The sequence below is a fragment of the Arvicola amphibius genome, chromosome 13, assembly GCF_903992535.2.
Source record: "Arvicola amphibius chromosome 13, mArvAmp1.2, whole genome shotgun sequence".
Taxonomy (NCBI): Eukaryota; Metazoa; Chordata; class Mammalia; order Rodentia; family Cricetidae; genus Arvicola; species Arvicola amphibius.
This window is the reverse complement of record NC_052059.1, coordinates 59,126,902-59,150,813: the sequence shown is the minus strand read 5'-3', so window position 1 is coordinate 59,150,813 and position 23,912 is coordinate 59,126,902. Positions and strand designations below refer to the sequence as shown.

Here is a 23,912-nt window from a genome sequence, read left to right as displayed (position 1 = left end):
TGATAGGTTTTCCTTTATATGTTACTTGACCTTTCTCCTTTGAAGCTCTTAATATTCTTTCTTTATTCTGTATATTTTGTGTTTTGATTATAATATGGCGGGGGGATGTTTTTTTTTTTTTTGATCCAGTCTACTTGGTGTTCTGTAAGCTTCTTGAACCTTAATAGGAATATCTTTCTTTAGGTTTGGGAAGTTTTCTTCTATAATTTTATTAAATATATTTTCTGGGCCATTGAGCTGTAATTCTTCTCCTTCTTCTATGCCTATTTTTCTTAGGTTTGGTCTTTTTATTGTGTCCCAGATTTCCTGAATGTTTTGTGATGAGAATTTGTTGGATTTGCTGTTTTCTTTGATCAGTGCATTTATTTTCTCTATGGTATCTTCAGAATCTGAGATTCTTTCTTCTATCTCTTGTATTCTGTTGGTTATTCTTGTTTCTGTAGTCTCTGTTCGTTTACATAGATTTTCCATATCCGGCTGGCCCTCGGGTTGTGTTTTCTTCCTTGCCTCCATTTCAGTTTTCAAGTCTTGCACTGTTTCCATTATCTGTTTGATTGTTTTTTCTTGGTTTCCTAGGATATCATTTACGGATTTACTCAATTCTTCAAACTTTTTGTTATACTTCTCATCCATTTCCTTAAGGGAGTTTTTCACCTCCTGTTTAAGGGACTCTATTACTTTCATAAAGTCAATTTTTTCTACTTCTTCTTGATTAGTGTGTTCAAGTCCTCCTGTTATAACTTCGTTGGGTTCTGGTGCTTTCATGTTGTTTTTCAAATTGTTGGAGGAATTCTTGCATTGGCGCCTGCCCATTTGTTCCTCTGAATAATCCCCTTTGGGTCTTCTTTTAGAAGTTCAATTCCCCCCAATGAATTCAAATCACTCACCCCAATGAATGATGGATCCTCTGGCAGACTGTCAGGTCTCCTTACAGGCCAAGCAGCTAGCTGACAAAGGGCCTACCTTGCTGCAGGCAGGCTAATGAAGGAGGGGACCTCCCACCGGCTTGGGTGCACTCAATTCCAGGTCCCCGGCGCCCAAACAGGCTGAGCTGTGGGATTTTGTGGCCCCAAAGACGGGAGGATGAGGCGGGGCAGGGGGTTCTGGGTGCAAGCTTGGAAGGGACAAGAAGAGAGAGGCAGTATCCGGGGAGAATAACCCCTGCAGGAAGAGCAGGAAGTGTGCGGGTGTGGGGGAGAGTTGGGGAATGTCGGTGGTCCCTCTCCAGGCAGCTGCCCGGTTCAGGAACTCATTCCTCACTCCTCACTCCTACCATGTTCTTATATGTCTTGTACATATGTGAATTTGTTTGTGTTCTTGAGTGTATGTGTGTGCATGAGTGAGCAACCCTCTCTGAGAACACAATCTTCTACTGAACAGGAGCAAGAAAACCTGCATAAAAGTGTGAAGAACCTGCTGAAGCAGAAGGAGCTGGTCACCCAGCAATGGGACATGACAGGAAAGATGAAGCATCACACCAGTGTCCCATAATTGAGGTAGGAGCCCAGCTGGGAGGAGCACTTAGAACCATTTATGTGAACTGTACCTAAATCTCTGTCCTTTATGGGATTCTCACCATCTGGATGCCTCTCAGCCACAGCCAGGGAAGAACACCTCATGATATTTGCTAGTCCAGTCAATAAGAACTTCACTGGGAAACACTATTTTTAACCCTTAGTGTTTCTGGAGATTGGTTATGCCTTATTCCCTTCTGAGCTCTCTGGTATCTTCTTAGTACCTTTTACTTTATTTTCCCTATGAATCTCACTATGGTAGTCCTAAAGCAAGCAAGTAGAGGGTTAGTTGTGGAGGACAATGTGTGCTCCTGCAATTTTACTTTTCTTCCATAATATCACCTTTAGAAAGAAGTTACTACCTTTGGGAAGATCTGCATTCAGCACAATTCTGCTAACTATAGACTCCCTAGAGTGACCATTGATTTCCTGTGAAAACAGTTTTTATGCCTAAAAGAAGCTTTACTGGTTGAGTGGTTGAGGAGTTAAACGCAGGCACAGTTCTGTGCTGTGAGAAAAATTAGAACCTTCAATGCTTTTTGTTGGGGCGGCTGACCAATCTCTTGTCTGAGGGGCGTGGCCGCTCCAGGGGCAAAAGATACCTTTAAAAGAACCGGGTTTGGGAAAGGCCGGCCCTGCTTCTTCCGCTTGGTTCTCTGAAGCGCTGGAACCTCGGCTTTGTTTTTTTTTTTTTTTTTTCAAGTTTTTTTTTTTTATTTTTTATATTTAAAAATTTCCATCTCCTTCCCTCCTCCTCCCCCCTCCCTCCCCTCCTCCTCCCCCTTCCCTCCCCTCCCTTTCCCCCTTCCCTCCCCTCCCCTCCACGCATACCTCCCATCCCTCCCTCTCAAGGCCAAGGAGCCATCAGGGTTCCCCACTCTATGCTAAGACCAAGGTCCTCCCAACTCCCCCCAGGTCCAGGAAGGTGATCGACCAAGCTGAGAAGGCTCCCACAGAGCCCGTCCATGCAGAAGAATCAGAGCCCAGAGCCATTGTCCTTTGCTTCTCAGTCAGCCCCCGCTGTTGGCCACATTCAGAGAGATGGGTTTGGTCGCATGATCCATCAGTCCCATTCCAACTGGAGTTGGTGATCTCCCATTAGTTCTGTCCCACCGTCTCCATGAGTGAACGCACCCCTCTCGTTCCTGACTTTCTCCCTCATGTTCTCGCTCCTTCTGCTCCTCATCAGGACCTTGGGAGCTCAGTCCAGTGCTCCAATGTGGGGCTCAGTCATTTTCTTCATCTGTCGCCAGATGGAGGTTCCCTCACGGTCCTGACTTTCTTTCTCATGTTCTCTCTCCTTCTGTTCCTCATCAGGACCTTGGGAGCTCAGTCTGGTGCTCCAATGTGGGGCTCTGTCATTTTCTTCATCTATCGTCAGGTGGAGGTTCTATGGTGATATGCAAGAAATTCATCAGTATGGCTATAGGAACTGGCCTTTTCAGGCTCCCTCTCCTCAGCTGCCCAAGGAACTAACTGGGGGCGTCTCCCTGAAAACCTGGGAACCCCTCTAGGGTCAAGTCTCTTGACAACCCTCAGGTAGCTCCTTAAATTAAGATATATGCTTCCCTGCTCCCGTATCCACCCTTCCTATATCCCAAGCACCCCATTCCTCCGAGCTCCCCCCATTCTCCCCTTCACAGTTTTCTCTCCCCATCTTCCCTTGGCCCAGTCTTGCCCAACCCTCAAGTTCCCAATTTTGCCTGGCGATCGTGTCTACTTCCAATATCCAGGAGGATTACTATATCTTTTTTTGGGAGTTCACCTTCTTATTATCTTCTCAAGGATCCCAAATTTATAGGCTCGATGTTCTTTAATTATGGCTAGAAACCGATTATGAGTGAGTACATCCCATGTTCATCTTTTTGGGTCTGGGTTACCTCACTCAGAATAGTGTTTTCTATTTCCATCCATTTGCCTGCAAAATTCAAGATGTCATTGTTTTTTACCGCTGAGTAGTATTCTAGCATGTATATATTCCACAGTTTCTTCATCCATTCTTCCACTGAAGGGCATCTAGGTTGTTTCCAGGATCTGGCTATTACAAATAATGCTGCTATGAACATAGATGAGCATATGCTTTTGTTGTATGATTGGGCATCTCTTGGGTAGATTCCCAATAGTGGAATTGCTGGGTCCTGGGGTAGGTTGATCCCGAATTTCCTGAGAAACCGCCACACTGCTTTCCAAAGTGGTTGCACAAGTTTGCATTCCCACCAGCAATGGATGAGTGTACCCCTTACCCCACAACCTCTCCAGCAAAGGTTATTATTGGTGTTTTGGATTTTAGCCAATCTGACAGGTGTAAGATGATATCTCAGAGTTGTTTTGATTTGCATTTCCCTGATAGCTAGGGAGGTTGAGCATGACCTTAAGTGTCTTTTGGCCATTCGAACTTCTTCTGTTGAGAATTCTCTGTTCAGTTCAGCGCCCCATTTTTTAATTGGGTTAATTGGCATTTTACCGTCTAGTCTCTTGAGTTCCTTATATATTTTAGAGATCAGACCTTTGTCAGTTGCAGGGTTGGTGAAGATCTTTTCCCAGTCAGTAGGCTGCCTTTGTGTCTTAGTGACAATGTCCTTTGCTTTACAGAAGCTGCTCAACTTCAGGAGGTCCCATTTATTCAATGTTGCCCTTAAAGTCTGTGCAGCTGGGGTTATGCGTAGGAAACGGTTCCCTGTGCCCATTTGTTGTAGAGTACTTCCCACTTTCTCCTCTATCAAGCTCAATGTGTTCAAATTAATATTGAGGTCTTTAATCCATTTGGACTTGAGTTTTGTGCATGGTGATAGATATGGATCTACTTTCATTCTTCTACAGGTTGACATCCAGTTATGCCAGCACCATTTGTTGAAGATGCCCTCTTTCTTCCATTGTGTACTTTTGGCTCCTTTATCAAAAATCAGGTGTTCATAGGTTTGTGGTTTAAGATCCGGGTCTTCTATACGATTCCATTGGTCAACTTCTCTGTTTTTATGCCAATACCAAGCTGTTTTCAATACTGTAGCTTTGTAATAGAGTTTGAAGTCAGGGATGGTAATGCCTCCAGAAGAACCTTTATTGTATAAGATTTTTTTGGCTATCCTGGGTTTCTTGTTTTTCCATATAAAGTTGATTATTGTCCTCTCAATCTCTGTGAAGAATTTTAATGGGACCTTGATTGGGATTGCATTGAATCTATAGATTGCTTTTGGTAGAATTGCCATTTTTACTATGTTGATCCTCCCGATCCACGAGCAGGGGAGATCCTTCCATTTCCTGGTATCCTCTTCAATTTCTTTCTTCAAAGACTTAAAGTTCTTGTCAAATAAATCCTTCACTTCCTTGGTTAGAGATACTCCCAGATATCTTATGCTATTTGTGGCTATTGTGAAAGGTGATGCTTCTCTGATTTCCCTCTCTGCTTCCTTATCCTTTGTGTATAGGAGGGCAACTGATTTTTTGGAGTTGATCTTGTAACCTGCCACGTTACTGAAGGAGTTTATCAGCTGTAGGAGTTCTTTGGTGGAGTTTTTGGGGTCGCTTATGTATATTATCATATCATCTGCAAATAATGAAAGTTTAACTTCTTCCTTTCCAAATTGAATCCCCTTGATTCCCTTATGTTGTCTTATTGCTATTGCTAGAACTTCAAGCACTATATTGAAGAGATAAGGAGAGAGTGGACAGCCTTGTCGTGTTCCTGAATTTAGTGGGATAGCCTTGAGTTTCTCTCCATTTAATTTGATGTTAGCTGTCAGCTTGCTGTAAATAGCTTTTATTATATTTAGGAATGACCCTTGTATCCCTAATCTCTCCAAGACCTTTATCATAAAAGGGTGCTGAATTTTGTCAAATGCTTTTTCAGCATCTAATGAGATGACCATATGGTTTTTTTCTTTCAGTTTATTTATATGATGGATTACATTGATAGATTTTCGTATGTTGAACCAGCCCTGCATCTCTGGGATGAAGCCTACTTGATCTTAATGGATAATTTTTCTAATGTGTTCTTGGATTCGGTTTGCCAGTATTTTATTGAGAATTTTTGCGTCAATGTTCATGAGTGAGATTGGCCTGTAATTCTCTTTCTTGGTTGTATCTTTGTGTGGTTTAGGTATCAGGGTAACTGTAGCTTCATAGAAGGAATTTGGCAGTGACTCTTGTGTTTCTATATTATGAAATACCTTAAGGAGTATAGGTATTAGGTCTTCTTGGAAGTTCTGGTAGAATTCCGCATTGAAACCATCTGGTCCTGGGCTCTTTTTGGTAGGGAGGTTTCTGATAACAGTTTCTAATTCTTCACGACTAACAGGACGATTTAGAGCATTTACCTGGTCCTGGTTTAACTTTGGTATATGGTATTTATCTAAAAAACTGTCCATTTCTTTTACATTTTCCAATTTTGTGGCATACAGGCTTTTGTAGTAAGATCTAATGATTCTCTGAATTTCCTCTGTGTCTGTGGTTATGTCCCCCTTTTCATTTCTGATCTTATTAATTTGCATGTTCTCCCTCTGCCGTTTGATTAGTTTGGCTAAGGGTTTGTCAATCTTGTTGATTTTCTCCAAGAACCAGCTTCTTGTTTCATTGATTCTTTGGATTGTTTTCTGTGTTTCTATTTTGTTGATTTCTGCCCTCAGTTTGATTATTTCCAGTCTTCTACTTCTCCTAGGTGAGTCTGCTTCTTTTTTTTCTAGAGCTTTCAGGTGTGCTGTTAAGTCACTAATGAGCGCTTTCTCCGTTTTCTTTAAGTGGGCACTTAGTGCTATGAACTTTCCTCTTAGCACTGCTTTCATTGTGTCCCATAGGTTTGAGTATGTTGTGCCTTTGTTTTCATTAAATTCAAGAAAGACTTTAATTTCTTTCTTTATTTCTTCCTTGACCCAGGTGTGGGTCAGTAGTTGACTGTTCAGTTTCCATGAGTTTGTGGGCTTTCTGGGGGTAGCATTGTTGTTGAATTCTAATTTTAATCCATGGTGATCCGATAAGACACAGGTGGTTACTAATATTTTTTTGTAACTGTGGAAGTTTGCTTTGTTACCAAGTATATGGTCAATTTTCGAAAAGGTTCCATGAGCCGCAGAGAAGAAGGTATATTCTTTCCTATTTGGGTGGAATGTTCTATAGATGTCTGTTAAGTCCATTTGGTTCATTACCTCCATTAAGTCTTTCAATTCTCTGTTAGGTTTCTGTCTGATTGACCTGTCCATTGGTGAGAGAGGAGTGTTGAAGTCTCCAACTATTAGTGTGTGTGGTTTGATGGCTGCCTTGAGTTCTAGAAGTGTTTCTTTTACATAAGTGGGAGCTTTTATATTAGGGGCATAGATATTCAGGATTGAGACTTCATTCTGATGGATTTTTCCTGTTATGAGTACAAAGTGTCCCTTTCCATCTCTTCTGATTGATTTTAGTTTGAAGTCAACTTTGTTGGAAATTAGTATGGCCACACCCGCTTGTTTCTTAGGGCCATTTGCTTGATAAACCTTTTCCCAACCCTTTACTCTGAGTAGGTGTCTGTCTTTGTGGTTGAGGTGTGTTTCTTGTAAACAGCAAAATGTTGGATTCTGTTTTCGTATCCAGTCTCTTAGCCTGTGCCTTTTTATAGGTGAATTGAGTCCATTGATATTAAGTGATATTAATGACCAGGGCTTGTTAACTTCAGTCATTTTTAATAGTAGAGTTTGTGTGTTTCCCTTCTTCTAGTTGTGCTGGTGAAGGGTCGCTAGATGCCTGAGTTATTGTGGGCATTGTTGGACTCCTTGGTTTGTGATTTTCCTTCTATTAATTTCTGCAAGGCTGGATTTGTGGCTGCGTATTGTTTAAATCTGTTTTTGTCCTGGAATATCTTGTTTTCTCCATCAATGGTGAATGCAAGCTTTGCTGGGTATAATAGTCTAGGCTTGAATCCATGTTCCCTTAGTGTCTGTAGCACATCTATCCAAGCTCTTCTGGCTTTCATGGTTTCCATTGAGAAATCAGGTGTAATTCTGATAGGTTTCCCTTTATATGTTACTTGACCTTTCTCCTTTGCAGCTCTTAATATCTGTTCTTTATTCTGAATGTTTTGTGTTTTGATTATTATATGGCGTGGGGATGCTTTCTTTTGATCCAGTCTATTTGGTGTTCTGTAGGCTTCTTGTACCTTCATAGGAACATCCTTCTTTAGGTTGGGGAAGTTTTCTTCTATAATTTTGTTGAATATGTTTTCTGGGCCTTTGAGTTGTAATTCTTCTCCTTCTTCTACCCCAATTATTCTTAGGTTTGGTCTTTTCATGGTGTCCCAGATTTCCTGAATGTTTTGTGTTAAGAATTTGTTAGATTTGTTTAGTTCTTTAATCTGTGAATTTATTTCCTCTATAGTATCTTCAGAGTCCGAGATTCTTTCTTCCATCTCTTGTATTCGGTTGGAAATACTTGTCTCTGAAGTTTCTGTTCGTTTACTCAGAGTTTCCATTTTCAGTCGTACCTCAGATTGTGTTTTCTTCAATACCTCCATTTCATTTATCAGGTCTTGTACTGTTTCCCTTACCTGTTTGATTGCTTTTTCTTGTTTTTCTTGTTTTTCTTGGGTGTCTTTGAGAGATTTATTTATTTCTTCAACCTTTTTGTTTGTCATCTCCATTTCTTTATGGCAGTTTTTTACCTCCTGTTTAAGGTCCTCTATTATTTTCATAAAGTACTGTTTAAGGTCGGTTTCTTCTATATCTTCTGGGGTAGGGTGTTCAATTCTTGTTGTTTCGGGATGTCTGGCTTGTGGTGATGTCATGTTGCCTTTCATGTTGTTGGAGGAGCTCCTGCATTGGCGCCTGCCCATCTCTTCCTTCATAAGGAGCCCGGAGGCGTTTGGTGTCCTAGACCAATCTTTGCTGTGACTGAAACTGGTTGGATCTCCCCAGTGCCAGAGGAGGACCTATTCCTTGCCTCACAATCTGAAGGAGCCTGCACCCCTCCGCAGGGATCCTCAGACCTGCCTGGAGGCCAGAGTCTGACCCTTTTGGGTGGATGGCCTTAGAACAGGAGCAGGACACCTGAGAACACTAGGGAAAACTTGGGAGAGACAGGGACTGGAGAAGCAGACCCAAGCCTGCAGAGGGAGCTGGGGGGAGGGGGTCTGTGCTCTCTTCCAGGGCAGGTTGCCCCAGGGTCCGCATTCACTCACCAGTTCAGATGGAATGTCAGGGCACAGGATCAGGGATTCCAGGCAGCCCAGGGTCGCAGCCCAGACAAAAGGGCCAAGGTGGGGGCAAGGCGGGATGGAATACCACACAGCGAACCTGGCAGCACAATCTGAAGGAGCCTGCACCGCTCCGCAGGGATCCTCAGACCTGCCTGGAGGCCAGAGTCTGACCCCTTTGGGAGGATGGCCTTAGAACAGGAGCAGGACACCTGAGAACACTAGGGAAAACTTGGGAGAGACAGGGACTGGAGAAGCAGACCCAAGCCTGCAGAGGGAGCTGGGGGGAGGGGGTCTGTGCTCTCTTCCAGGGCAGGTTGCCCCAGGGTCCGCATTCACTCACCAGTTCAGATGGAATGTCAGGGCACAGGATCAGGGATTCCAGGCAGCCCAGGGTCGCAGCCCAGACAAAAGGGCCAAGATGGGGGCAGGGCGGGATGGAATACCACACAGCGAACCTGGCAGCACAATCTGAAGGAGCCTGCACCCCTCCGCAGGGATCCTCAGACCTGCCTGGAGGCCAGAGTCTGACCCCTTTGGGTGGATGGCCTTAGAACAGGAGCAGGACACCTGAGAACACTAGGGAAAACTTGGGAGAGACAGGGACTGGAGAAGCAGACCCAAGCCTGCAGAGGGAGCTGGGGGGAGGGGGTCTGTGCTCTCTTCCAGGGCAGGTTGCCCCAGGGTCCGCATTCACTCACCAGTTCAGATGGAATGTCAGGGCACAGGATCAGGGATTCCAGGCAGCCCAGGGTCGCAGCCCAGACAAAAGGGCCAAGGTGGGGGCAGGGCGGGATGGAATACCACACAGCGAACCTGGCAGCACAATCTGAAGGAGCCTGCACCCCTCCGCAGGGATCCTCAGACCTGCCTGGAGGCCAGAGTCTGACCCCTTTGGGTGGATGGCCTTAGAACAGGAGCAGGACACCTGAGAACACTAGGGAAAACTTGGGAGAGACCCTGCCTTGGCTTTTTGATAGGGCAGGATTTCGGAACCTCGGCTTTGTAAGTGTCCCCCGCTTTCTCCTTTTATTAAAACTGATTCATTCTAAAAAAGGCTATTTTGGTTATTTCCAATCTCCTCCGACCACTGCATCAGCTTTTGTTTTGTAGGCTCCCCTAGAGGGTCAACATTGAGTTTACCAGGTTGCTCACATTCACCTGGTATCTAACCAAGGCCATGCATATCTGTCATGAGCTGTTACTTAACTGGAGAAATGTGCTGTATTTTCTTGCCCAGCACAGTGTAGTTCTCAGTTCACCTTCTAGTAGATTTTAAAAGCTGAGGAAAATATCCAGGTCCAGGTGCACTCTGACCCTGCTCCCTTAGGGAATGCCCTGAGCTGGAAAGTCATGTTGGATTGTCCAGCTGAATAGAACTGATTCAGATCAATAGACGACATAGCAGGTCTCCACCAGGCTTTTCCCCTAACAGCCTACGTCCTGTAGGCCAGAGAATATTCAGTCTGAGTTGGAGCATGTCACAGCCCAGGATGAGAACCTCCTGCAGATAGAGCTGCTGCAGCAGGACTAAGTCTCAAGGCAAGTGACCCACCATTTCATCCCATCTCCAGAAAGGTGCCATGGGGGATGGAGGCTCTTGACCTTGGCTTCCAGTGTGAATGGACCCTGATTTTTTTCTATACTGTGATCCATCAGGCTGCTTATTGGTCTGATTTCCTTTCCTTCTCACATAGCAGAACTTGGGAAACCTGAGGAGGCTACAGAAGTCACAGACATCATGAACCCATAACATTCTACACTCTCGGATCAAGGTCTGCTCAGAAGAAGACACACCTTTATAGCTGTGAACTCACCAGTGAGGCAAATACCAGTGGAACTCCAAGTGATCCAGCCCCTATCAGACCTATAGGTCTGTTGACATCAGTACTCCTGAAGGAAAAAAAGCATCAATAATTAGTTGGAGATACAGAAAAGCTGAGACCATTACTGAGAACCCTGACATTCAACATCTAGTGGCCCTTGTGGGGGGTATAGCAACATGGAGGGTAGAGATGTTGGTGAGCAAGACTTTTCGTGAGTTGTAATGTCGATAACTTTGCCAAGCTGATTGAGTCCACATGTGGTAGTAGGAAATCTGTCATGGAAGCCTGTGTTTGTGTCAAGCTCTTCCAGGCAGACCACATCCAAAAACATTTTATTTCATTCTGTAGTCCAATGTTGAAGCTGACTCTATGTCATCCCCATGTGTTGCTGAAATGATGTTCTACAGAGATGCTGGCAGTCCCTTAGTCCTGGACTTTGTCATTTTTCCTCCATATGTCAAATGAATGGATATTTTTCAGTTTCACAGCCTATACTGAAGTGATTGGTCCTGAGAGAGGGTTTATAGAAGACATTTGAGTTATTTCTGATCTTCTTGAGGTTTCCAATGTTGCCCATAGATTTGTCAGGTATCTAGAAAACCCACAAGGGTATGTTGGCTGAAAGAATCAAATGGTGATCAAAATATTACAAGACTGGCAGTGGGTGCTAATTTATCTAAAACTTTCCATAAGGCCACAAAGAATGCTCTTGGAACATGTCTCAAACTTAGTCTTATTGAGGACTTAACCCACAAAGCCACAATGAAACCTGGCTCTTGTATCTTTGAAAAAGCTTTTTTCCAATTGCTGACTGCCTTCCTAGCATGTTTCCAACCAAGTCCAGTGACAGTGTAGGTCTGTGCTGCTCAATCTACAGCAAGAGAAAGTTGCTTGCTTAATTTTATGTTTGGTTTTCTATTGGGTTTTATTTGCTTTGATTTTGTTGGTTTTCTTTGTTATGGTTTGAGGTTCTGCTGTTTATTTGTTTTTTTCTTTGATTTTGTTTGTGTTTTGCTAGTTTTGAAGGATATTCCCTATTTCTATTGACTGCTCCCTTTAAGCCCTTCTTGATTAAAATGACTATTTTTATTAATACAAAAGTGATTTCCAACTCTTCTCTCTTAGAACCAATTTCTCTGGCCGAGTGTGGTGTCTTAATCCAGTAGACCCCAGAACCTCCTGCAAAACCATAACTCTTGAGTGCCCAACTTGGGCTGCATAGTGAGTTCACAGTCAGTCAGGGATACACTGGGATATGAATGTGGATGGTGTTGCCAGCTTGGATATCCATTACATGGTAGAATAAGTATCCATATTGAATCCTCATGGTCATAAATTTATCCATTCCTACAATATAGCATTCTGTTTACACATTTCATGAAATAATATGTATGCCAAATTAATGAGAAACATGATAGTATTGCTGAAAAGCCTCTCTGGAAATGAAAACATTTACTAAGGGAATATGAAAGAAATTCATGGCCTCCTTGCCACCAGGGACCATGATAATGTTCTTGCCTAAGCTGCTGCCAAGGGCCATATCCTGTCCATGGCCCTGACACAGATGTGGGGATTCTTTTTGGTATCCATGATTCCTCTTACCAGTGAAGCCCTTACAATTACCTGCAGACTGGGTCACCACCTGTGACCATGTTGGTGTTAAAGGGATGTGCCCCCATAGAGGGCCTAAGTGTCTTACAGTTCTGTGCTGATACCCATACCCAGAATGACATCTGGGCAGACAATGTTGCTGAGAGCCTTGTCTGATGTAAACTGTGACTACTCTTTCATTCCTGGCCACACCACATGAATAATCACACAGAGACTGTACTGATTACACATTCTTCAGCCAATAGCGTAAACATGTTTCTCTTAGCCCATTTCTATTAATCTGTGTATTGCCATGAGGCTGTGGCTTATCAGTAGATTCTGCCGTATTTCTCCTTCAGCAGCTACATAGTGTCTCATTGACTCTGCCTCCTCTCTCTTTCTGTATATCAGTTTTTGGATTTCCTACCTGGCTTTATTTTGCCATGCCACGGGCCAAAGAAGCTTCTTTATTAACTAATGGTAATAAAACATATTCATAGCATATGAGAGGAATCTCACATCAGTCTGGGTCGATGTCTCTGTTTAAGTCACAATCTACAGTGATGTCTCATGCTCCTGTTGCCATCAAAGACACGGTAAATTTCTGGAATCTGCCACATGTCCACATCCTGGGGACATGGTGCTCCTGGTTCTATGCCATTCTGAGTGAACTACTCTGTCAACAAGGCCCTGGTGACATCCAGGCCTGGACTACAGCCCAGAACCATGTCTGTGTCCATGTTGCATACACAACCAGGATCTGTGTTCATGTCCATGGCCTTATTGCCACCAAGGACCACACAGAAGTAGGTAGGAATCCAGGACACAACTTAGGGACATGATAGTGTCCAAGGGCTGTGCTTCCACTGGAACCATATAGATCTGAGTGTCCAGTCTATCACCAGATCCTTTGGTGTCCTCCAAGCCTAGACTGCTGCCAAACACCATTTCTAGATCCCATAGGCTGCCACAGCCTCAGTCTTTGTTAACGGCAATGTCTCTTGTTATTACTGAAGCAGGAGAGGTTAACAAAGACTTACCTGGAGCAGCCCCTCGCCGACTATGGCACACGGGAGAGTGAGTACTGCACCTGAACTGAGCAGCACAATAGAGTATTGTAGAGTGGTCGTGCAGGTGAGCTGGCCCCGAGAGTGTAAGAGCAAAAGAACCAAGTCCACCCTACATCATCCACTTTGTGTCGGCAAAGACGAGGGAAAAATATGTCTGCCCCACCTGAGCATATGAAGCAGAAAGCTGGCCTATGTGGAGAGATGAGAAAAGATGGTGAGCTATCCAAACTGCTACCACCTAAGCACAGAACCAGGGCTATGAGTTATCATCCTCTTCATCTAGGAACTGTTGGAGCATGTGAAGGACCCAGATGTGCAGATCCAAAACTGCAAGATCCCCATAACACAGGGCATCAATAGGATATCCAAGAAGAGTATATGTGAACATCCATTATCTATAGTGTAGAGAAACTAGGGGTATTGAAGTCTTTTCAGAAAAGATGCATGGCCTAAAGTGTGTACTGGGTGACTTATTGGGCCACACAACAGCTTTCTTGACAAGATCTTTGTTTGTTTGTTTGGTTTTAATTTTGAGAAATAGGTATTCTACTGAGAAAAATCTAAAGATTCAATAACACCAATATCAAAATCCCAATACTTTATATAATTCACAGGGATATAAAAGCATTAATAACATATGAACTCACAAAATACCCAGAATTGCCAAAGCTAATCTAAGTAGAAACAGTAAGGTAGACGATGTCACAATTTATGCTATCTAATTATAGGACAGCATCATGGGAGGAAAACAACATTTTACACTAATGGAAGAGACACACAGACCAATGGAATTATTCTTGAAGACTCATAAAGCATTATAACTACAGCACATGAAATGATGAAAGACACCTTCAGTAAATGGTGATGGGAAAAACAGATATTTTTATGTAGCAGAAAAATAATACCTTTGTTACCTGGAGGAAAATTAATTAAAAATTGTTCAAATAGCTCAACAGAAGACCTTAAACACAAGTAATGCTGGAGTAGGAAGGTGAAACCATATTACCAGGAATTCTATTGTGATTGCATCACATCTACATATTGCTTTTGGCAGAATAGCCATTTTTAGAACATTAATTCATGTGACCCATGAATAAAATGTCAAGGCTTTTTCACATACATAGAAAGAAAAACAACTCACTTAAATGATGTCTTTTATAAGTTGTCTTGGTCATGGTGTCTCTTCAGAGCAATAGAAAAATAACTGAGGCCATAAGTTAGGTTGCACCATTTGTAACATGGACCAAAGAGAGGAAGAAACTAAATATCTTGTGGACTGAGACTGAAACAGATGTCTAAAGACTGGAGTCTGTATTTGTCATGTGAACATAAATTTTCAGAGAAATAACAGAAGATTTCTGGAGAATATCAGTCACTAAATTGTATAAGACAACTTGGTAGAGATAAATCTTGTCAGAATTTTCCAGATGTTTTGTGTGAGAGGAGCTCCACTTAGGGAGAGAACAGTTTTTCTGTGGAACAAAGCCTGAGTTGTCTCTGGCAATGACTTCCATCCCATCCTGTCAGAGTAGCCACAAATTCCAAATTTTCTAGGACTTTGATCTGAAATTTGTTGCTGTATTTTAGGAGGCCGAGTAAACCCCTCTTAGAGACCACAGCTCTCCCTCAGAGAGCCACTCCCCTCAGCCCTCCTGCCCCCTTGGTTTCTGTGCAGCTTCCCCTGCAGTCTCCCTCCCCGCATCACTCAGAGCACAGTAGTACAGGGCAGAGTCCCACAGCTGCACTGAGGACTTCTGCACGTGGAAGGAGCTGCTGCTCTTATGGAGAGTGGCATGGAACACTTGGTGCTCTGTCTTCTTGTTGTCTGTGGAGCTCCTCAGCAGTAGCCAAGGGGCTTTGACATATCGCATGTACCAGAAAAGGAAAGGGGCTGAATCAGTAGTCTGATAGGTACAGTTCAGCTTCACAGACAAGCCCTCTGTTACAGCCTTCTGTCTGGGTCACTGAGCCTCCATTGCTCCTCCCTGAAAATGAATGAATAAAAATAAATAAATAATAAATAAATAAGGATAAATCACTTTTCTATGAGGAAGAAGGTAAAGAAGTCCACAGTTGTAAGAAAATGATGTCAGCACCACTTAGATTAAATGTAACTTACTGAGCATTAACAGGAGCACCAGGACTGAGCAGGTGTCAGGAAGCATGTTCATAGAAGGCAACGACATTAGTTCACCAAACTCACAGGGCAAGTCTCCCCAGGACCTTACTGAAGTTTTCACTCTCAAATTAGAAAATCCTTCTGCACAGTGACAGTCTGTCATGTGAAACTACCACCTGGATGAGATGTTAACCACATCTGAAGAGGCAGTGCCCTCTTCTGATTTCCCTCAAACTGCACACAGATGTCTGCTCAGCACATTGTGAATAAACTTGAAACCTCACCCAAACGTGGCAGGTCTCAAGTCCACAGTGAATGTCTGCAATCACCAGTGTTACTGAACCATATGTATTCTATGATATTTATTGTGATGAACATACATAAAATTTATCTATCTATACACACACACACACACACACACACACACACACACACACACATTCACATAGCTCCTAAAATTTTTCTTTTTCTCATTTATTAGTTCTTAGGAAATGTTATAAAAAGATTTTGATTATATTCACCTGCCCCCTACACTCCTACCAGATCCATCTACTCTTCCCTACCAACCCAGTTCCCCCAACACACACACTTTTAAAAGAAAATAACTCAATTTTTGCTTTACAAGCTATGGAGCACATGTTCTCTTGGATGCGTGACCTTCAGTGGAACGTAGTCAATGCAATCAAGGCCTCACCAATAAGGAAACCTGAATCCTTCTCCCTGCAGCTACCAACTGCCCATAGCTCCTTAAGTAAGGGTGGGAATGCCCACCCTCATTCTGCTTGCTGGAACTGTGTGGGCCCTGATCCTTGCAAGTCTTATCTGTGCTCTCAACCTCTGTGAATCCATGTGTGCAGCTGCCCTGCTTTGTCCAGAAAACACTATGTCCTTGTAGTCATCCCCCATCTATGTCTCTATTATTCTTTCCACCCCTCCCCTCTCCTCTCTCCTTGGGAGGAAAGTGTGTAATGTAGATGTCCCATCTGTGGGTGAGTGTGCTACAATCTGTTCTTCTCTGCAGTGCACTGTGTTCTGGTTCTCTGTGGCAATCAACATGTGTGAAACCACAGAAAGGGAATGATGACATTGTATTTCAGTTTTTAAAAACAGAAGAAACTGTCCTAAATTGTATTGAGTGACTTGAAGGTAACTTTATTATTTGTGTTTTTAATGTCTGCACTGTAGTTGGCATTGACCAACCAACAACTGGCATATGCTGCACTGGAGGGCCTGTGATCCAGGTTGTTGATGGGGCTCCAGGCCCTCTGACAGATTTGAGGAGAGGCTGCAGGTGCCTGGAGAGCAGTGTGCCCTTGCAACATAGAAGTACATGGCAGCGTCTCCAGGCTGGGTGTCTGTGATGTGCATGAGGAAGTGGTTGGCTTTCTTATCAAAAAAATTGTCTTTCATCCTGCTTTCTTTCCATATTTGAATCACTGTCTATTATGAGCTTAGGATGCTTTCCATGTCCTTGTTTATACCAAGGAAAGTAGGATGAGGCAGTGTCTACATATGTGCAGTTGATGACAGTGCTGGCTCCCTCCTGGACTCCCAGGGTAGAAGGATGCTGTTCCACCTGCTGGCCATGGCTCACCCCTATGTAGAAAGATGGAAAAAAATGCTTGACAAGTCATCACTATCCAGGATTCTTTTTCTATGATAAAAATGACAAAAATAGAAGTCCTCCTGGTTGTCTCAGAAATGCCCACTGAGTATTCTGTGGCCCTAAAATCTTAACTCACCATCCAGCTGCAGCCACAGAAACATGAATAAAGTAGGAACATGTGGTTTCACTGTGCTTTCCAATTAAACTAAGATCCTGGGTACAGTTGTGACTAGCAGGATCACTACAGCTACAAGGGTGCTGCTCTTCTCAGTAACAATTCTACCTCTTGTCATCAGCTCAGTCACTGGGGAAAAGGCTGTGCTTCTGCCCTAAGCCTGCACAACCAGCATACAAGGAAGTGAGTTCTCTTCATACCCTCCAGTAGCTTAGGTCTATTACTACCTGCTGGTTGCATCTTTAACCAGTGAGGTCTCTGCTTATGGGTTCTCTGACCTGTGAGGGACACAGAAACATAAACAGCAATATGTCATATCAAGTGGGTCCTAGTGCTGAGATATCAAGAATGGTATTTGTACACACTAGTGAGTCTCCTGTTTCTTCTATATAAATATACCATAAATTATATACAATCTTTTATATATAAATTTATGTACATGAAGTTTTCATATATAAATTTGTATATATGATGTGATCATGTGTGTATTTGTGTGTGTGACATTCTGTATATATAGAATTGTGTTTACGGATATAGTCCCATATCATAGAATTTCCAGGTCATTCATCTTGCCACTCCTCCTTTTCCTGGTGACAGGTACTTAAGCCAATACTTTCCTTGAGAGCTATGGCACCCAAGAACAGGCATTTTTGTGTCTCTTTGGGCTTTCAGTTGCAAAATGACAATATTCTTTCCATTGCAGTGAGATCTTGTTGACAATGCCGATATGATGTTTTTATGCATTCATCATGTCATGCAGAGAGTTGGCCTGGAATCACAAGCACACACAACTACTCTTAGGAAAGTTCTCAGAAGTCAGTTGATCTTCAGGATGGCATCATCCGTTTTGCCCACTCCCACAGTATCTAGACTGAATTACTGATAGAAGAGAAGTGGTGGATTCCCTGGAGGACATGACAAACCTTGCAACAAGCCCATTTTTCCTCATTCCTGAGGACCCTCCCACCCTCTTCCCCCTACTTCTAGACAATTGCCTGCCCTTCATCTCAAATGTGAACACATACAAACACTGTCTATCTGGGAACCCAGTGTACTCACATTCCTGGAAAGCAGATAGATCAGATCAACTGTCCTTCTTGTCCTCCATTCCAGTTCTTCTGGTACCATCCCCTGTCCTGTAGCAAACTACCTACCTGTCTTATCACTCTTCCTCCATTCACTGAGGACTCCGCAGAACATTGCTGCATTTCCTTTCCTCCCTCACCCCTATTCCTTTGTGTTGATAGCGAGTAGAATCACTCCAGATGGGAATGTGGTTGTCGCACATTCCTGGGAAGCAGGTAGTCCATCCTTACTCTCCATCCTGTCCTACATTTCAGTTTCTCCATTTTCTCCCCAACCCTGTAACACAGGCATGTCCTTCCTCTTGGCCTCCATTACCTAGGGACTCTGACAAACCTTGCAGAAGACCCAGCTTCCCTCCTTCCTGTGGATATCCTCAGCATCCCCTGTAGTTAATTCCCTTTCCTTAGTTTCACCCTCCAACAGATAAAAGCACTTTCTACCCCAGTGACCACACTGGCAGGGACTCAAGTATGTTATTCACACTATCCTTCCTGTCCTCCACTACAATCTCTCTGTTCTCATGCTCAGCCTGGTAACAACCTGCTTGCATGTCCCCTTTCTCATTTTATTCACTGGACGCTGGACCCAGGGTCCCTAGCACTTCCTTTCCCATCTCTTCATATAAGTCTTGCATGCAGAATCCCCTCTTCCCACATCACCCCAACACTCTGTGGATCCACCTCTAGGTGTGAAGTGGATCCACTTAACTTGTTACTGAAGCCTCTCCCAGCCTTTTCTCCTAGTCCACATCTGTTTCTTTCTGCCACACATTGGCCATTGAAGCACTCCCTAACATAGCATAAAAACAATACTTCACTAAGATCCAGAGAGTTCATATCCAGGGAAGAAAACACTGACATAACAAAGACAATACACAAGAAACACAGTTATCCCAACAAGAAGACACCAGCACAAAAATATAATGATGAATAGCCAAGACAATATGTCTCCACCAGAACCCAGTAACCATGCTACAACAGATCCTGAAATTGCAATACAACTGAACCATGGGCAATAGTATCAGAAATAGATAATATGAACTTGATGAAGGATCCTAAAAAGGCTATGAAAAACTTATTTCATGAAGTATTTGGAAAGATAACAAGCAGTAGAATAACATGAAGAAAAACTTCAAGACATGCAAGTAGAAAGAGAATTACTAAGGAAAACACAAACTGAAATAAAACTGGAAATGTATAACTTGGGAAGTCAAGTCAAAATCTCAAAGATAAGCTTCACCAAGAAAACACAAAACCCAGAAGAGGGAATCTCGGGTATTACATGAAAGTAAACTAAAAGGACACCATGGGGAAAGGTGTCCTTTATGACAGCATGGATAAATTATGGATACTGATTCCATCATAAAGTGTGCATCCATGAGCAAGCCATGCTCTCCATATCCAGGACACCAATAACCTCTGTAGCTCTGACTGACTGGGAACTCACTATGTAGCTCATGCTACTCACAGACAGAGATGGATCTCTGCTAGTTCCAGACAGCATGCACAAAACTAAACTGGGGAATGCTGGAGTTAAATAATGCCATAAATCAAATGGAACTAGCAGATGTCTACAGATTATTTCATACAAATACTAAAGAACATATTTTCTGCTCAGAATATCATGGAACATTCTCCAAAATTGATAGCATACTAGTAAAAGTCTCAACAAATATTAAAAAATTGAAATAAAATTCTGCATTATATTTGGCTACCATGGCTTTAACTGGCTATCAACAACAGCATAAACTATACAAAATCATGAAAACTGAAAAACTCAGTACAGAATGAAAAATGAGTCAAAACCAAAATCAACTTAAAACTAAAATATTTTTTAACTGAATGAAAATGAAAACACACTCTGTCCAAACCTATGGAACACAATGAAGGAGTTTGGAGGGGCAAGTTCACAGCACTGTGTGACTGCCAGAAAAAAAGAGAGTTCTCATATTTGAACTTAGCAGCACATGTGAAATCTCTAGAAAAAGGCTAATTAATACCCCTAAAGAATAGATGGAAAGAAGTAAACTGAGGGCTTAAATCGCTGAACTAGAAACAACAAAAATTACAAAAATCAACAATAAACAGAATCGGTTCTTGAAGCCTGAAGAAAATCTGTAAGATTCAAGAATTATAAAGCCTTTTCAAAATCATCTAAGACAAAGACAGAAAAGTTGGGATAACTTTAACCAAGAAAGTGAAAGACTTGTGTAATAAAAACTGGTAATTAAGAGCAAAATTAAAGAGGAAATCTGAAGATGCAATAATCTTCCATGCTCATTGATCAGTAGGATTAATGTTGTAAAATGGGCAGTCTACCAAGAGCGATTATTAATTAAAAGAATAAATCAACAGTGTTGTATATATTCTGAATTTTTTGTTTTCATACAAAGTTGGAGATTTTTATTTCAATTTCTGTGAAGAATTGTATTAGAATTTGGATGGCGATTGTGTTGAATATATAATATACACTGGAGAAAAGACAGCATCTTCAACAAATGGTGCCAGTTTAACTGGATGAATGTATGGATCAAGGACATAAATACAAGATCTGATATCCTAAATATGACAGAAGAGAAAGTGGAGAAATAGTCTTGAACTCATTGGCACAGAGGAAGACTTTCTGAACAGAACACTGATAAGAGAGACATTAAGACCAATGATTAATAAAAGGGACCTCATGAAGCTGAGAAACTTCTACATATAGATTGACTGACTGGGAACTCACTATGTTGCCCAAGCTATTCACAGACAGAGATGGATCTCTGCTAGTTCCAGACAGCATGGACAGAACTAAACTGGGGAAAGCTGGACATTATCATTTGGGCAAAGCAGCAGCCCTATAGAGTGGGAAATCTCTCTATCAATTAGTCATCTGATGGATGTTTAATATCAAAAACATATAAATTAAAAGCTGAACATCAAGAAAACAAATAATTCAATTCAAACTTGAGATAGAGAACTAAGCACAGAACCCTCAAGGAAATGGAACAGAAATGGCTGAGAAACCTTTAAAGACATGTTCAACATCTTTAGTCACCAGGGAAATGCAAATTAAGTACTTTGAGAGTTCATCTTATACCAGTCCGAATGGCCAATATCAACAAAATAGAGCATGTGCTGTCAATGATGTAGAGAAAGGGTGACACTTATTTATTGCTGGTGGGAGTAAACCTTCTCTACCCACTATGGTTTCCAAGGAAGCTAGAAACCAATCTACTTCAACATCAAGCTAAGCCATTCTTGTGTATATATCCCAAATATGAAAATACTTGCTGATTTTTGTTCACTGCTGCTCTATTCATCATAGCTAGGAACTGATAACTGCCTAGATGTCCACCAACTGATGAATGCATAATGAAAATGTGATACATTTAGACAATGAAATATAATTCAGCATTAAAAATCATAAAATTCTCAGGTAAATGAATAGAGCTAGAAAACATCATCTCAACTGAGGTAACATAGATCCTAAAAGATATTGTATAATTTCTCTCATATGTAGATATTAGCTTTTAAGCTTTCAATATACGTAGTTATTGTCCAGATAAGCGCAGAGGTTGGATAACAAGTAAGGGAGTTGGGGAAGGAGAGACTCCCCAAAGGAATATGTTGTTGTGGAGAGACAGCGATACTAGGAGAATTAAAATGGCAGGAGATGGAGGAAAGGGTAAAGGAGGAACTATGGGGAGGACAACTAATACTAAAGGACGTTTGAGAAACCAATGTGGAAACCTACTACTGTAGAGGATTCCTAAAACACATAGATGTTTAAAAGTCATCTAAATGGAGTTACCAATAACTAGCAGGGACAACCAGACATCTTATGCCACCAAGTAAAACCTCCAGTGCCAGGAATGGGTGATAACTTACTGAGCTTTTGGCCAAAGAGGCCCCATGGAAACCCCCAAATATATTAGGTTATTTCCAATGCCAGTGATTACTTTCCATAAACCAATAGTAGTGCAAATAGTAATTTGCACTGCTGAAAATAACATTCACTTCTATCATTAAATATGGAATATCTGAGCTAGTGCCTAATTAGAAATTTTGCCTTTATTGGTTGGCCCTCATGGTAGTAGAAGCTATTCTGCTTGATACCAAAAGATAAAGGTAATCAGCAATATTACCAAACTACAAACCTGTGACTTACAACAGCAAGACATTCTAGTTTAATAATAAAATGATATGGGAGCAACCAGCCACTTTGTGTTTCCATAAGATAAAGCTCAGACCTACACGACAAAGTGGCTTAGAACCCCAAACTGTTATGTCACAGTCTTAAGGGATGCCTACTATTATTATTCTGATGAAGGAACATAGCAATAAAATTTCTCTTAATGGAAGCTTGCTATACCCATAGATCAGTGCCATGCCCATTCCATATCAGAGAAGCTTCTTCTCCTAGTAGATGGGAAACCCCCAAGTGCACAATGTGTAGAAAGTGACAGACATTGGAGCATTGAGTCCTAAATGGGATGTTTTGATTGAACCCCTCCCCACAAGGCTCAGAGAGGTATGAGGAGAGGAGGCAGAAAAATTGCAAGAGCCAGAGGTGATGGATGACTCTAAGGAAACAGTGACTTCCAGGCACAAAAGGACTAATGTACATATGAACTCATGTAGACTGTGGCAGCAAATACAAGATTTGCACAGGTTCAATCCAGTAGTCCCAGCACTGAGAGTGGGAAGTGTTCATATAATTCTTTGAAACTATCTTTTATGCATATAACATATTTAGGACATATTCACCTACACCAACCATCTCAACCTTTTTTTAAAAAAGTATATATTATAATTCACTGTGTTCAATTTCTGCTGCCAGTATATGGACAGGAGTTGGGCATTCAGTTAGACATGGTTGACCAAAGGGGTTCCAATTCTTTTTATTATTATTATTATTATTATTATTATTATTATTATTATTTTGGTATTTTTCAAGACAGGGTTTCTCTGTAGCTTTGGTGCCTGTCCTGGAACTAGCTCTTGTAGACCAGGCTGGCCTCGAACTCAGAGATCCGCCTGCCTCTGCCTCCCAAGTTGGGGGGGGGGGCTTCCAATTCTTAAACTGACTCTCATTCCCCAGAAGAAATCAACTGTCAACAGCTCCTCAGAAGCCCCGCCCCCACAAGGGGCGTTCACGGAGCAGGGGAGGGCCCAGCTGTCTAGGCAAGGTCCACGGGCAGCGCATGCGCAGGTGGGCAAGGCTGTCGCAGGGGTAGTCAAGGAGGCTTCTGTTAAGCTTCTGGGCTCCTTTAACACCATGGAGCAGCCACCTCTCCCCAGCTGCTGTCAAGGAGCTGCCACCTATCGTCTGTCACCGCCAAGGCACAGAGCTGCTAGGACTTGGCCGCGGGTGAGCCCGGGAAGCCGACCAGTGAGGGCTCAACTTAGTTGAGGGAAGTCTGGGTGTCTGAGGAGCAGTCACGCCCTTAGGCCACTCTGCCTCGGTTGCCCGCGGCCACGCGCGAGATGCAGGGCCCGGGTCAGGCGAGAGCAACGCTAGTGCTGGACCCTTCTCCCTAGCATCCGTGGCCAGGGATGGGTGGCGCGGCCGCTGATCCCAACCTCCATAGATCCGCATTCTCCTGCTGCCAGCTTCAGTGGCTCCTGTGGGACTTTCCTCTGAGGGACAGGTTTTCCGCCTGGACATCGCAGGAAAGAGCTCCCTGGTACAGTGGATCTGTCAGGTAAGCACTGTGTGCCCAGACAGGCTTAGGGAATTTTCCCATGCTTTCTCTGGGGGAGCTGGCATGACCAGTGCTCAGAAA

The 23,912-nt window shown here is 42.7% G+C and overlaps 1 pseudogene and 1 gene segment (V, D, J or C); both read right to left on the bottom strand.

The window, feature by feature from the left end:
* Positions 1-14,799: 14,799 nt before the first annotated feature.
* Positions 14,800-15,327, bottom strand: LOC121676988 (annotated as a pseudogene).
* A 107-nt stretch (positions 15,328-15,434) lies between these two features.
* On the bottom strand, positions 15,435-18,005 carry LOC121676971. The segment is given in 4 exon segments: positions 15,435-15,509; positions 16,476-16,871; positions 17,018-17,073; positions 17,980-18,005. Coding segments are annotated over 4 exon segments (553 nt in total).
* Positions 18,006-23,912: the final 5,907 nt, after the last annotated feature.